We start from the raw sequence: 16,043 nt of genomic DNA, 5'->3' as shown, positions 1-16,043 counted from the left end.
TGGAGGAAATATAAACACAATTCAATACATTTTCACTTTTCTAGCGTAATTAAAGAGCACTTGACTTACTTTGTACCACTTTCAGAAAGCAGGGGGAATACTATTTCCCTTAGCATGTGTCAGTAACATGTCTCGGGAATGTGTACTTTTCATATGAAAGTGAAATTTTGTGGAACTTTCCTTGTAAATGTCCCTACTGTCCCTGTGGAGATTTTCAGGGGTTGGAAGTAATGTGAAGAAGACCATGAGTTTCATCAGGTTCAGAATTTGAACTGATGCAGGAACATGATTGATTTATTAAGTGTTGGTGCATAGTAAGAACTAAAGCTGTACCATCATCATTGTGAGAATTAACACTGAACCTTACGAATTGCACTCCTGACAAGTGTACTTTGCTATTATTACATTTTGATCGTTTGTTTGTTTGATTATTTCAATCTTTTGCAGCAAGTCGTTCTCCTATCGCCGGCTGTCGTACCTCTCCTCCAAGTTCCAGCTTCACAACCTCCTGAATGAGATGAAGGAACTCGCCGCGCAGAAGAGCGTGCCTCACCGTGACTTCTACAACATCCGCAAGGTCAGGAACAAATGCCCCTCCGCCCTTTTTTGTTTTTAGCTCACCTGAGCCAATTCAATTTAATACCTCTTGTAGACATTCATGATGAGCTCCCTCATGGAGACTATATGTGACAGTGCACTTCAAAACGAACATAAAGTCGCACACACTGATTTTGCACGAGGACTGGAAATAAGTGAAATGGGTCAACCTAGCCGAACTTCACTTTTTCATATTTTCTGAAAGAGCAGGTCTTCTTTTACATTATACTAAAATTTGGCATCATAAAACGGGCAGGAAAGTGTGTTTTTTTTTAGCAGTTTATCTCAAACATTTATGGTAGAATAGTGTGATTAGGTGTGCCTTTAGAATCCCTTTTTCATTTCTGAAAAATCTTGTCCACACTCTTCACTTTCAACTCTAATAACTTTTGAAAGGATAGTGCTACTGCTTTGAAAGTTGGCATTAATTATGGACAGAATGTGTAAATGAGGCACGCTTAATTTCAGTTTAATCTGATAATCTCTTCATTGTTGTTACCCTGGTGATTTACTTCCTGTTTTTTGTCCTATTCGTCGCACAGCCAGCACGGTTTGGTAAAGATTAAGGGCTTGAATAGACACTGTACTTCAGAGCCTCTTTTCTCAGTTCACACTTTTCCTGAGTTTGTGCTTTCTTTCCAATATTTAGATAGATTAGGAGAGTCCATTTGATTTGAGTTATACATCATTTTAAAGCTTAAAGTCTGCTCTTTCAAAATATGGTCTTAACTAAAAATTCATGTCTGGCGACTTTTTGTTTGTTTTGAGGTGCAGGGTCGCATATGTTTCATAACAATGTAAATAATAATGTTTGATTTGTTTAAGATTTATAGTGGTCTGATTTGATGTCAGCATTGTTTGGGACAAATTATTTTCGAATAGGGTCCCATTTTTCTCTTTTTTTAACATAACAACAACAGTTTTATACAAGCTTATTTCCATTCATCGTAAATACATCTGACAATTAAAACAGTGGAAACAAAAAATACACACATAATGGAGTTTAAAAAGCCAGAATCATACACTGATATTATTAAGATATGAAATGGGACAGCAACTAAAAACAAGTAGTACGTAAGTTTATGAAGATAGGGGGTTAGCAGGGAAGAGAGATTAGTTTTTGAAAACACTGACCCCTAATAATCATAGGAAGCTAAGGAAAGAAAAGAGCAGAGATAGAGAGAGAGAAAAAAAATAATAGAAAGACAAATCAGAAGACACATGAAGTGCAATTACGATAATCATATCATTTGAGAGTATCAATGATAACAAATTTCATTTGTGTTTAAAACTATTCAAAGATAATGTTGTTTTTGAATCAATCAGTATATTGTTCCATACTACTTTTAGTTTAAAATGTAAAGTGCATATGATTTGAGGATGAATAGTTGCTATTACAGTTGAACCTCTATTATCCGGCCTCCCTTTATCTGGATCATTCTATTATCCGGACGCAATCTTGCCGTGATTTTTTAATCTTTTTTTAATAATTATGGGAGGAAAGGGGGATTCCCAACTCCTTGAGAACTCCTACACAAACACACATGAATTACATATACATGTACTTGATACATTTCTTAATAATTATTTAGGTAAATCATCCCAAGAATTTGTAAAACAAAATGATTTCATTCTTGCAAACACGAACCTCTACTTTGGGGTCTGTTACTGAGTGTAACAATGAAAAGGTTACAATATACACATTACTACATGTGGTACTACAATGGGCTACATCAGTACATGTGTATGTATATGTACATGTATAAAGCATTGAGTCTCCCGTATCCGGCCAAATCCCTTATCCGGATGAGCCCCGGTCCCGACTTGTCCGGATACGAGAGGTTCAACTGTATATTCCTTTCAATTTTCCCCTAGGTGGATACTCACGTCCACGCGGCGTCCTGCATGAACCAGAAGCACCTGCTGCGCTTCATCAAGAAGAAGATGAAGACGGAGGCGTCGCGGGAAGTCTACTTCGACAAGAAGCTCGGACGAGCCATGACTCTCAAGGAGGTACGTGGAAGAGTGATTACTGTTTTAGATGTTATTTTCGTGAGGATTTAATTTTTGTGAATTTCGTGAATCACTGTTGGAGCGTGAATTGACGACACGCGAAAATATCTCGAACTGACAGGCATGAGTGTGATGGCATCGGTATCAAAATTGTGAAAACAACATCTCACGAAAATGTCCATGGCCTCATTCGAGAAAATATCTGTACGCAAAATAACGGTTTATACAGTATGCTGCCCTCTTTTCAAGCTCTGTGACTAGATGCTGGTATCTCTTCATGTCCTGACAAAAGATTTTCAAAGCCTGGGTTCCTGATTTTTATTTTTTTTTTTTTTTTGGGGGGGGGGGATTTGCTTCTTTTTTAATGAAAATGAAACCGAAATTTACATTTGGATTAAGTAAATGCAGCAATGTTAAAAGAGCATGTCCGTAAAGTTCAAGGAAAATCTGGTGATCCGTTCAAAAGTATTAACATTGATTGATATTGCAGTATTCTCTCAATTTAAATTTACTTGTGCATATGGGTTTCTTTCCCCTTTGAAGCCTCATGAGATACAGTACATGTAACACACAGACATCTCAGTGATTGCTTTTTGGAATCTCCCTGTTTTTGATACATGCTTGTTAGCAGCCCCGTTTCTTCATGGAAGTTTGTAACTCTCGCTACCCTTTACCCTCACTGTGCCTTCTTTGACAATTTACATGCCTGCTGGATTGCTTCCTTGCTGATTGGCACTGATGTCTGGAAACTAATCCTCAAAGAATACAGATTAGCTAATCCAGATTAGCTAATCCCCCTAATCCCTATTGTGTCAACCTGGCATTCCTGTGTGAGGGAGGGGCACAGTTCTATCAGCAGTTGCTCTCGGCCAATGCTATAGTTTGCTTAGAGGTTTTACCCAAAGCAACAGTAGTGAATAGAAGCAGTGTCCATTTTACTTATGTAGTTACAACAGAACTGAAAGTTTAAATAAACAAACAAACAAACAAAAGCAAGAATGTGTGTCTTTACCAGTACTTTGTACAATAAGAAGGCTTCTAATCATTCAAATTTGTGATTTCTATCAGATTTCTGTGAAGCAGCTGCTGTACGATTTCTACTTGGTTAGATGAAAGAAACCTCTTTTATGATACACTGTACATTGTCCTGTAATCTCTCGCCTGAACTATATTTTCAATATTGGTATCGTTTTCTTTGTTCTTTCCCCCCACTATTTTCCAGGTCTTTGACAGTATGAATCTCAGTGCCTACGACATGAATGTGGACATGCTGGATGTACACGCTGTAAGTTTGACGTCTGCTTCCATCTCTTGTCTTCTACAATCTCGTTATCTATTATTCTCTGTCTTAGTCTCTCATTCTATGTCTGATCATCCATCCATCTGTCTGTCTGTCTGTCTGTCTGTCTGTCTGTCTGTCTGTTAGTCTCTCTCTCTCTCGCCCCTTGTATTTCTTTTTCTCTCTTGGTCTGTTCCTTATATCCAGGCTTGTCTTTCTCCATGCGTCATCTTCTATCATGTTTTCTGTTACTCTCTCTCTCTTTCTCTCTTCTTCGCTGTCTGACCATCCATCTGTTTGTCTTTCAGTCAGTCTGTTTCCATTCCTTCATTTTATTCGCTCATCCTCTATTCTGTCTGTTGTCATCTTTCTATCTTTTCCTGTCTGTCTGTCTGTTTCCGTTTTGTCTGTTTCTTTCTCGCTCTCTCTCTCTCTCTCTGTTTTTCAATCTTTTTTTTTTTCTCTCTCTTTGATATATTTTCTCTCTATTTGACAATTTGTCTGCCTCGATTTATCTGACTGTCCATATCTCTGTCTGTTTCCGTTCTTTTATTTTATATGATCATCCTTTTTTTCTGTTTGTTCCAATTCTCTATCTGTTCCTGACTGACTGTCCATCGTTTTCATCATTCTGTCCGTTTCCCTGTGTGTGTGTGTGTGTGTGTGTGTTTTTCTATCAGTCTTTCTTTTTGTCTCTTTGTCTGATATATCTTTTTGTCTTTAGCTATCTGTCTTTCCATTTCTCTGTCCTTCTGTCTGTTTCTCTGTCTATCTTTCTATCTGGGTGTTTGATATTTTTCCGAACCACCTGTCTGTCTGTCTGTATGCTTGTCTTTCTCTTTGTCTGTTCTTTGTCTCTTGGTCTGTTCCTTGATTTACCTCTGTTGTTCAAAAAAGAAATTGCCAACATGTGGATTTGTTTCGCCATGGTAATTGCTGCAAATTCTTCTGGACTTCATGTAAGACAAGGCAGTCGACAAATTGCCCTTCATCGACCTGAATAAGCACTGATTATTCAATGTTTAAGCTCAGGGCAAGAATTCATTTATTTCGATCAGACAGTCCTCCTGCATTTCCTCCTAATGACATAAAAGGTTTTCTTCTCTGATAACGAGCACATGGCTTTGGAAGCATTATTTACTTAACCTATTGAGGATGGGCTGATTTTGCTATAACACGCATTTCCCATAGACACTTGCGCGAGTATACTCAGGACTTGTCCTCAACGGGTTAAATCTGAACATTGACTTTCCATCAAGTTTATAATCAAGAAAGGATATTGTGTTGCAGATGTGGATAGTAAGGAAACATGATCAATTTTTACATTAAAAGAAAGAAAAACTGAGAGAAAGAAAATTAATGTATATATCTGATTCGAGTATCACATAGGAGAATGCCATAGTCTCATCTGTTTACCAGGATACATGTATGTTGATGGGATCCATCAGTTTTATTTACATCTAGTATTAACCCGTTGAGGACGGAGTGATTTTGTTACAACACACATTTCCCATAGACACCTGCCCGAGTATACTCGGGACTAGTCTTCAATGGGTTAAATTACATTTCATTGCAATATCCGGTGGTATGCCTTAGGAGTGCTGCCATAGTTAGCACTCTATTCCTGTTTGAAGAAAAATATGAGCTATGTAGTCCAATGTGCTTCCACAGGCTCTAACACTTTGTCAAAATGAAGCTGTGGGGAAAATAGAACTGTTTTAAGATGAACGTCTTTAGATGTGTAAAAAAGTGTCCAGATTTACCATGCCAAATTTTCACCATCGAAACTGACACTAAAATAGTCTAGGGGAAGTTTATTAGCATGGTAATATTTGTGCAGAGATATCTCTATAGTAGCATAATTTTCAAAAACCTTTCTATGCTTGAGGGATTTTTACATCTCTTTGAATGTCACAAGACAGCTTAGTCAGCAAGAGTAAGATTATCTTTTAGTTGTTTTGTTTTTTATTTTCATATTTCGCCACCAAAATGTTCAACATTCTTTTTACTGATATGCCAGCTATAATGTGTATAGGACACCAACATTTCAAACTATATTTTGTTTTAATTCTCAATTCAAACATATAGGGAAACTGACTATAAATATAAGATATTGATTGAAATAAAGTTTTTTATTGTGTACAAAAAGCTTTTAATATTTCTTCAGTAATCCCTCACATATGCATGTATACCCAAGTTGATTTCTTTCCTTCGTGTTTATGTCAGGTTCATGATAGCTTCTCACCACACAAGCAATGAAAATTACAGGATTTCAGGGACAACCATCATACTAGGGCTTTCCATAGCTCAGTAGGTTCCAGATACGGAGGTTCTTGGGACTTGTATCCCGATGGAATCCCTTTTACATTGCTCACTTTCATCCATGTTTTCTAAGTTGCTAATTTTTTATTGCAACTGATTGACAAAAAGAAAAAAAAATCTTGACAGTAGAATTTATGAATTTGAATTGCTAATTTATTGTATTTCCTTTTTCCCGTGGTGATCCAGGACCGCAACACTTTCCATCGCTTCGACAAGTTCAACTCCAAGTACAACCCGGTTGGGGAGAGTAAGCTGAGGGAGATCTTCATCAAAACGGACAACTTCATCGAGGGCGAGTACTTCGCGCAGCTTATCAAGGTTGGTTGATCGTTAGCATTGGGGGCGCTCTTTCTCATCTTCTTCTTTGTCATTGTTGCATACATGAAAGATGCATGATTTTCCTCAAGTTTTCATTTGAAGAGAACGCCAAAAGTCACATGCTGTGCAGCTGCAATACTGTTCACTGGTACATGTACCTGCAGGATGCCAGATTGTGTTGTATTTCCGTTGTCGGCAAAAGTGGTCGTGAAGTTTTGCGCACACTGATAACTGCTTGCCATAGTCTGGCACTTACTCACTAGTCTACTTGTGGCGCACAGAGTTCTACACATCAGTGATTCTATCACAAGTATTTCGATCCTTTCTGGCCGGCCAGTCAGACTTGGCCAAAGAGTGTAAATTGTAGATATATTTATGCTTGAATTGAAAGTGAACATTATGCATTTGTTTCCACTTACAAATAACAATTGAAATGTGAAAAGAAAAAAACAAATAAACAGAGGTATCAACAAGTGAAAAATGGAAGCATAGTAATCAACAAAAGTAGGTATAACTGAATGTACAATGTAATATTGTTGGATACAATATTGTTTTGGTTCTAAAAGTTGTATTTTTTGTTTTGGAAACACAGTGCTTTCTGATGGTAATCTTCCGAATTGTGTTGCCAATTTAATCATCAGTTTTGAACTGACCAATGTAGTGGTCTTGGATAAATCTGCAACTGAGATAAACAAGGCATATGATAAGAGTAGGACTCAGTTTGAAGAGAAGTTTTTATTCTACCCTATGAAGTAGTACTTGCAATGAATGACATTTATCAAAGTAAAACAGAGTCAGCATTACACATCACAATTGTTTCTTTCCTGAACTTGCAGAGGTTAATGAGACATTCTTTGCACTTTGCAAAACCAGGAACATATGCAGCATGAACCTTTCGTGAATTGCCGCTGGCATTCAGTGCATTGTGTAGACCCGACCTTTCATGTGCGTTTTACTCTCACAAATCGTGACTCCTGGCGAAATTTGCAAGAGGTACAGGCGTGCAAAAATGTCTGGTTTTTAATGATAACACATTTTTCTCTTATTTCTGGAACGTGACATCGCCAACACGCACACAGGAAGTAGCCGCCGATCTGGAGGAGAGCAAGTACCAGAATGCCGAATATCGGCTGTCGATCTACGGCCGCAACCGCAAAGAGTGGGACTCCCTTGCCAGGTGGGCAGTGAAGCACCACGTGTATTCGGACAACATCCGCTGGCTGATCCAGATTCCCCGTCTCTAGTGAGTGGTGTTCTGTCATTGCACAGTAACGTTCTTAAAGGGGACTGAAGCCCAAATATACATATAGATTGAGTGAATGCATCTATACCACTCAATAGTAGAACAGGAACAGATCAGTGAAGTTTGAGGAAAATCAGGCAATCCGTTCAAAAGTTATGAAGTTTGGTGCTGCCATTGCTGGATGAGCAGACTACAACAGTTTGTGATGTCACTGCAGAACTATGCTATGAAGAAAATATAAAGAGAATTCCACATAATTTTATTTTTCTAGCAAATTGAAAGAGCACTTGACTTGCCACTTTCAGAAAGCAGGGGGAATAATATTTCCCTTAACATATTTCAACAGCAAGTTGAGGGAATGTGTACTTTTCGTTGAAAAAAAAATTGAGTCTGCAGAATGTATGGCGTTTGAGTGAGAACATGACTCCACCCTCTTATCTTTCCATGTAGCCTAATAATAATTCATTAGTCTAAGAAGACATGTTACATGAATGAAGGGAACACTTTTTTTGCAGAGCTTCTTCTCCTTTGCGTCATGTTGTGTGCACATAATTGGATGCTGGTGTTGTCCGCAAGAGAGTTCTCCACTGAGTGCTGTCAGCTGCCATTCCAGTAGTGTCAACAATGTTTGTTCCCTTGCACTTCTTGATGTCGTCAAACCAACTTGCTGCTGGCCTACCTTTTCTTATTTTCGCTTTGACCATCCCCTGAACGGTTCTTTTCTCAAGGCACTCGTGTCTTGTGGCATGGCCAACATAGGCTAGTTTCTTTGTTATGCTATCAGAAAGCAGTGTCTGCTCAGACCCAATCTGTTCCAGGACCCATGTATTGGTTTTATGTGCCGTCCAGGAAACTCTCAGCAGTCTTCGGTGACGCCAAATCTCAAAGGAGTCAATGGTCTTTTTATCATTTTTCTTCAATGTCCATGACTCACAGCCTTATGTTGCAACAGCAAAATCTCTTGACTTAAGAAGTCGAATCTTCAGTGCTGTTGGTACCTTGCTCCTCCAGATTTTTAACATGATTCGAACCATGTTTTGAGCAATGACAGTTCTCCTCTATATTCTTGGGTGCAGTCACCTTTGATGTTGATAATAAAGTCAAGGAACTCAAAGCTCGTGGTCTCCTCAATGACATTTCCATCCAACTGGAAACCTTCACCATGATCCTGCCTGTCATCATCAGTGACCATTATTTTTGTCTCCTTGGTATTCAGCAACTGTCCCCTTCTCTCACTAGCTAATTTCACTGCTCCCAGGACGTCCATTAGCTCTTTTCTACTACTGCATACAGAGGTAGTGCCATTTCCAGAGCATGCAACAATATAATCTATGAGACCCCGAAAACTTGAACGCGACAGATCGCAAAGTGAAAGAAAATCGGCGAAATTTAGAGCTCAAAATGGTGACTTGACTGCTAAGAAACACACGCTACGAATGAATTGACTGCGCATGCGTACGAGTGGGATCTCATATTAACGAACAATGGAGATTACGAAAAATAATAGTATTTTCCCTGTAGCTTTCCATAATTAGGATTGTATGTTCCATCTGTATCTAAATAAACCAAGTATAAAAGAAGGAACTAGTGTTGGATATGACGAATAATTATCATTGACCTTTAATCTGTGTTCATTCTTTCCATCCAGTGATATCTATAAGTCCAACAAGTTGGTCTCCAACTTTTCCGAACTCCTGGAGAACATCTTCATGCCGTTGTTTGAGGTGACCCGCGACCCCAGCTCGCATCCCGAACTTCACCTCTTCCTCAGATATGTGAGTTTCTGTCACCATGGCGACAGAGGTTGCACTCGATGAAATGCTGGTTGTGTATATTTCTCTCAAAGCTCTTCCATTTGTATGAATCCTGTTCCCTTCATAATTCAATGAGCGGAGTCAGTTCTCCCCCCCCAAAAAAAAAAACAAACAAATAAACAAACAAACAAAGAGCGTACTGTAAAAGTGGACATTTTCACATTGCTGAAATTTTTGTGCATTTCACGTAACAAGAAACTAGTATGAAAATAAAATCACACAAATGTATTTGCCTGCCATATGTTCCAGTGGTTGATGTCTTCATTCCGTGGAATTTAAAACACATGAAACTTATCTTAGCCGGCCGAGCGTGAAAAATTAGTCACGCAAGAATATCCACTTTTACAGTAAATCAAGAAGTCATATTTCACTCTTGTTTGCCCATCAACTCCAAATATTTTTAATTGGTTTCATTTTCTTTTGCTGTCGTGTCTGCCAGTGACATTCTGTGCAGAGTAAATTCTTTGGGAATGATTTAAATAATGCTGAGGAAGAGAGGTTTGTGGTAACAGCACGTGTATGTGGTCCTTGAACGGACTGTTATTTGGTCACAGAAGACCTCAACTAGACAGAGGAGAGAAGCGACACAGGGAGAATGTAAGGAAGGTAGTTGCGATAGTCAAAGGGTAGCTGTGAGCTGGAAGCTGAGGTTGTACTAATGGAGATGGGGGAATAGGAGACAGGGACAGGTGTAAGGAAGAGTGGGAATCCGGTAAAGGATTCAGAAGTCGGTGGAAAGAGAAAGGTGAACCAGGAAGAAGGGTGGAGAGTCATGGAGATGCAATTGGTAGAGAGAAACGATGAAGACATGAATATTTGACAAAAGGAAGCAAGAAAACGATAAAGAATGTGAGCAATGGAACACTAGTTTGAAAATTATAGAAAACTACAAAGTACTAAAGTTGAATAATGCTTGAGTGGGGAAATGCTATGAAAAAAGAAAATAAGGCAATCACCCTGTTGTTTTTGCATATTTTTCGACTCCCAAAATCAGGTGACGGGCTTCGATAGTGTCGATGACGAGTCCAAGCCGGAGGACCTGGTCTTCACCTCAGAGAGTCCAGAGCCGGAGAACTGGACCGTGAACGACAATCCACCGTACAGCTACTACCAGTACTACACCTACTCCAACATGGTCGTTCTCAACAACTTCCGCAGGTTTGTGGACTAATGTTGAAATCAGGGGCTTTCCTTTGTGCGTGCATGTGTGTGTGTATTTCATCGCTTTTCTTTATGCCTGGGGGGCGTTTCATCAACGAGTTCGTCAGAGGTTTTCACCGACAAATTTGCTATCAGCCAATCAGACCCAAGGATTTCAGTTGCTTTTTAACAGTTGTCAGTGTAAATCACTGACAAAAAGTTTCATGAAACGGTCCCCTGAGCACATGCTCTCAGCAAAGTCAGTGTCACTGGCAAAGTTAAAAGCCATGCTACAGTCTGACCTCAGTTATCAGGCAGTCACTTTATCCTGATCTCTCTATTACCTGAACATGGACTGCCACATTATTACCTCTGCCAAAGAAGGAGGTTATGTTGTCATCAGCATTGGTTTGTTTGTTTGTCTGTTTGCAAAATAACTCAAAAAGCCATGAACAGATTTGAATGAAACTTCTAGGAAAGTTGGTAATAACGCAAGGAACAGATGAAATTTTGATCCAGGAATTTTATGGATTTTTGAAGGATTTTTTATCTTTTGGCAGATAAGGTCAATGAACTTAGGGAGTTCGAGCTGCACGTACATGTATTTGAGATTTGCATATGCGGTCTAAATCTTGAGCTCTGCTCGGGCGAGGCTCCACACAGCTAGAGGCTGATGACGTAAACAAACGACTTCTATATTGGTGAATTGGGCAATTTTTAGCGAGCTCATTTGCGGGGGTTTGCGCTCTCCGAGTACTTTTCTAGTTGTCCTTGCATTCTTAGTGTGGAACTTAAAGGACAAAGTAACAATCTTCCTATAAATATTAGAAAACAAGAAACTTGGGACATTAAAGTTGATCAGTATAATACGATGTAAATGCATACCAACCAAAATACTGTAACTTGAAGGAAAAAGATTAAGGAGAAGATGTTTTTTCCACCCATAGTCTGTGTCATTTCCATATCATTTAACTGATGAAACTTGGAAATATTATGGAAGTTATCAGTGAATAGTAAATTAACAATCCTCGTGTACATGTATGTCCCAACCCAACTTGCAGAAAAAGTGTCATGTCGAGTATATCTCACTCTGATATCTGGCAATATCACGTATCAGAATGAATGCTGGTCCCGACTTGCCGGGATAACTGAGGTTGGACTGAAAATAAAAATACACAGAAGGTAGTCACCTCTCTGATTGCCTTCAAATTGTTGTATTGTCACAGTTTATCGCGGTGGTTGGGTTAGTCAAATACAAGTCAGAAATGTGGTAAATGTCGTGTAGATTATTCATTGTGTTCGCCCATAGGCAAACATTCTGTTACGTTGCCCTGTGGGAGCACACTTGTGTGTAAACAAGTGGCAAATGATATCGAATGATGGAACAATCTTTTTAGCGTGAATATGTTGATTTTGTTGTTTTGTACGCAATGTTAAAATCTGAACGATTTGCTGATCTATATGGAAACTTCATTTTGTAAATCGTATTAACTAATTTGTGTATTACCAACCATGCATAAAGGGAAAGTTATGAGTTTTACAGCGGATTGATGAATCTTTTCGATGGAAGACTCTGTATATTCCCTTTCCCACCGATGTTTTCTGCATATCATCATCTTATGTTATACAGGGAACCTATTTGCAAACCTTGTGTATTCATATGTTTACTTTTGAGGGCAGTGTTGACATGGTTTATGAAATGATTCAATATCTTACAGGGAGCGTGGTCTCAACACCTTCGTGTTCCGACCCCACTGCGGGGAGGCGGGACCGATCCACCATTTGGTCACCTCCTTCATCCTGTCTCAGAACATCTCTCATGGCCTGCTTCTCAGAAAGGTCAGTTGCTCTGCTTTCCCCATCCCTTTAGTCCCGTATGCTCAAAATTGTGTTTGTTTTCTTCGGTGTAGTCCTATGTATTTGACTTGGTGTCAGTTTTCTTCTTTCAGTCCCACATCATCAATTTGCTGTTCTCTTTCCTTGAGTCCTATATATTTGTACTGATGTCATTTCACACCTTTATTGACTTCTGTTAAAATCATAATGATATTATATCACTCTACTTGTATGTAATTGTCTAATGTAGTAGAAAGTAATGTGCATCCAAGTATTTTTTGGACATGAGAATTTGCTGAGGTTCATTAGTTTATGCTTAGGAAATCAGGTCTTGTACTGGGGTTTGACATATTTCCAAATCTCTAAATGTTGCTATGTTTGCGTGCTGCTCTATTCTCGTAAATTGAAAGAACACAAGCAAGAACACTCACACCACAATATGATGCAACTCCTTCTGTTGTATCTTGGCCATGCATTTCAGAGAGAAGCAAGTGATCGTAATCTTATCTATGATGCAGTCAGCAATTGTTGTCTATCAAAAGTGATCACATCAAATGGCTGCTCTTCTAAGTCAATAATCTTGCTTACCCTATACTTTCCCACGTCTCCTGGACAGTCGCCCGTTCTGCAGTACCTGTACTACCTGAGCCAGATCTACATCGCCATGTCGCCGCTGAGCAACAACTCGCTTTTCCTCAACTACCACCGCAACCCGCTCCCGGAATTCCACGCCCGCGGCCTGTGCGTGGCCCTCTCAACCGACGACCCTCTGCAGTTCCACTTCACCAAGGTGAGATGGCTGAAAATGGCCCCAGGCCTCTTTTTTTTTTTCTGCTCTTACTGGTAGTCGTTTGTCTCTTCCTTCTCAAAACTTTTCTGAGCTGATAATGTAAGGTGGATATTTTTTGCAAGATTCAGCTACAAAACTGTTATGGAATCTTGATTTTTCTGCATCCACTGTCGACTGAAACATGTTGTATATAGGAACAGTATTCACATTTCATGAAAATGTTGGACAAAAAATTATTGAAATTTTATGAGAATGATGGATGAAAAATGGTTGAAAGTTCATGGAAATGTTGGATGAAAAAAGAAAATATTGAAATTTGAATAAAAACGTTGGAAGAAAAATGATTGAAGTTTCATAAAAGTATGCAATAAAGTGATTGAATTTCATAAAAATGCTGGATGAAAAATGTTTTGAATTTCATAAAAATTTGATTTGTTTATTTCCAGGAACCACTGATGGAGGAGTACAGCATCGCTGTGCAGGTTTGGAAGCTGACTTCTTGCGACATGTGTGAGCTGGCTCGCAACAGCGTCTTCATGAGTGGATTCTCCACCGACGTGAGTTTGTTATTTGTGCACTCTTAGGACTCTATGCAATTCCAGACCAGGTTTTTGCTGACCATGGGTTCATTTGAGCCCTCTCCTAAAGTGAAGCGAACCGTATGTGGTACCAAACCCATGCTAAAGGAGCGCTTGAACGCTCCTAATGTGTACCATATTGAACTGAGCCAAGCCAAAAGTGGACCACTTCCCTATGTGCTGCCAAAGGGTACCAAAAGCGTACAAGAAGTTCGCATGTGAAGAATGCGCGTATCATGCACGTACGTCATAATACAAGGAGTTCATTTACTTTGTTCGGGTCATTTGTAAGTAGCTGAAGTGCAGCAGGTGAATGACCCTCTTGCTACAAAATGCATGACTTCCTCTATATATAACTCATGAGGTACGCTTACTCAACAGAGCGCTTGAACACCTCCAAATCTGGAACAGTTCAGTACGGTACGCTTTAGTTCAGTTTGCTTTGGTTCGCTTTAGAATGCTCAAACTCAGCCAATGGCTCTGGTACATCCATCCTCCAAATACCATGCTCAAATACCTCATCAGGTGACAATACCTTCATGGCATATATATGCCCCAAACTTTGCAAGAGATGGCGGTAAAATGGGACACACAATGGGGTTCTTACAAGAGATCACAGTACAGGATCACCATAGTGGGTATCCAAAGGAAGTTTTGATGGGGTTGCTGGGGGGGGGGGGGGGGGGGCACCAAAGGGGGTCAACGACAGTGACGATGACAGCAACAACAACAACAGCAAGCTCTTGTCACCATACAGAGTTAAAAGAGACTCAAGAATGGGGAACACTTTTAAAGGGTTGCTCAGTGGTGGTGGTGGGGGGTCACCATCTACCTCTTGGTAACTCCTCAATACTGTAAAACACAATATATTCGCGGCATGAAATTTTCGCGAACAGCCACTAGTATTCAATGCATATAGTGTAGACAAGAACTTTCGCTTGCATTTTAATTTCGCGAATCTCGGCGCTGGCGAAATTAAAATGCACTCGAACATTCCTTGCTTTGCAGTAGTTGTTTGCGGAGACACATTGCCATGTCATGTACGCTCAATAGATTGTCAACTGCAATAATTTGATTTGTGTTTTTTGCTTTTCCTGTTTGAAAATGAACAAGTGAAAACCAGCATAAAATGTCAATTCTTCTCCCTCATGTATGGCCTTTCAGACCAAGAACCACTGGCTTGGACCCAACTACCGCAAGGAAGGACCGGCGGGCAACGACATCAGCCGCACCAACGTGCCCGACATCCGCGTCGCCTTCCGCCACGAGACCCTCTGCTGGGAGCTCAAGACCATCTGTGATGCGGCCCAGGGCAAGCTGAAGGACTACCCACCCTTGGATGTCCCCCAGAAGTTTTAGGGTGTGGTCGTCAGCGAGAGAGAGAGAGAGAGAAGGAGGCCTGTGCTAGCTTTGACCTAGCCTCACGCTTGACTCTTTTTCACGAGGTATACCAGGTCTATCTCATCATATCTTAGATATGATGTAATAGCAGCTGGGTTTGAGATATGCAACTTCTCCTCACCAGGGTCAGAGTTAAAGCTCTTGGTACAATTAATTGTAGGTACTACCAATGAGCTTTTAGAGTGTGTTTCATGGCTATATGAAGTGTAGCTGCATCTTTGCAGCCTTTGATTTTATAGATTTTCCAAAGAGATTTCAACTGTAAAAAGCAGTAAGATCTCAAGCAGTAAGATCTCAAGCAGTAAGCAGATTTTATCAGAAAAAAAAAATATATATAGATATGTGTAAATAGCCACTCACTGGTGATAGAACTTTGTGTAAAAATGATCTGGTACACCAGGTAAAAAGAAAAACAAACGAAACATGTAAAACGAAACATGTAAGTCGAAACATCAAGTCATCATTATAAGAAAGAGGTTAAGCATTGTTTGATGCACTTGTACACAGGTATTGTCATCATTGCTAGTAGAACAGTAACACAGGGGTGACTTAGGCCAGCAGGAGTAACATATATCATTTTCTGATTTTTTTTTTTTTTTCATCGTTATCTACAAGGTAGCAGTAAGGACAACAAGGTACATAGAGATGTAGACTGTATGACTTTATGCACTGTGGCCCCATCTTTTTTTTTTTTTTTTTGTACAACGTGTAA

The 16,043-nt window shown here is 39.6% G+C and overlaps 1 protein-coding gene across 1 annotated transcript in view; it reads left to right on the top strand.

Moving 5' to 3' along the window:
* The window catches only part of LOC139742899 (AMP deaminase 2-like), a 65,875-nt gene extending 50,448 nt beyond the window's left edge, over window positions 1-15,427 (top strand). Inside the window, exons 8-18 of the mRNA XM_071653408.1 lie at window positions 448-577; window positions 2,473-2,610; window positions 3,833-3,895; window positions 6,398-6,529; window positions 7,609-7,772; window positions 9,421-9,547; window positions 10,581-10,744; window positions 12,445-12,565; window positions 13,179-13,352; window positions 13,799-13,909; window positions 15,095-15,427. Coding sequence (XP_071509509.1) covers window positions 448-577; window positions 2,473-2,610; window positions 3,833-3,895; window positions 6,398-6,529; window positions 7,609-7,772; window positions 9,421-9,547; window positions 10,581-10,744; window positions 12,445-12,565; window positions 13,179-13,352; window positions 13,799-13,909; window positions 15,095-15,289 — 1,519 coding nt within the window. The 3' untranslated portion in view covers window positions 15,290-15,427. The remainder of the gene's footprint in view (window positions 1-447; window positions 578-2,472; window positions 2,611-3,832; window positions 3,896-6,397; window positions 6,530-7,608; window positions 7,773-9,420; window positions 9,548-10,580; window positions 10,745-12,444; window positions 12,566-13,178; window positions 13,353-13,798; window positions 13,910-15,094) is intronic.
* The last annotated feature ends 616 nt before the right edge of the window (window positions 15,428-16,043 follow it).

The sequence above is a fragment of the Diadema antillarum genome, unplaced genomic scaffold, assembly GCF_040938485.1.
Source record: "Diadema antillarum isolate AM-2024a unplaced genomic scaffold, OU_Dant_1.0 seq00001035_RagTag, whole genome shotgun sequence".
NCBI lineage: Eukaryota > Metazoa > Echinodermata > Echinoidea > Diadematoida > Diadematidae > Diadema > Diadema antillarum.
Note: the sequence above shows the minus strand (reverse complement) of the source record. Positions and strands in the feature narration are given on the sequence as shown.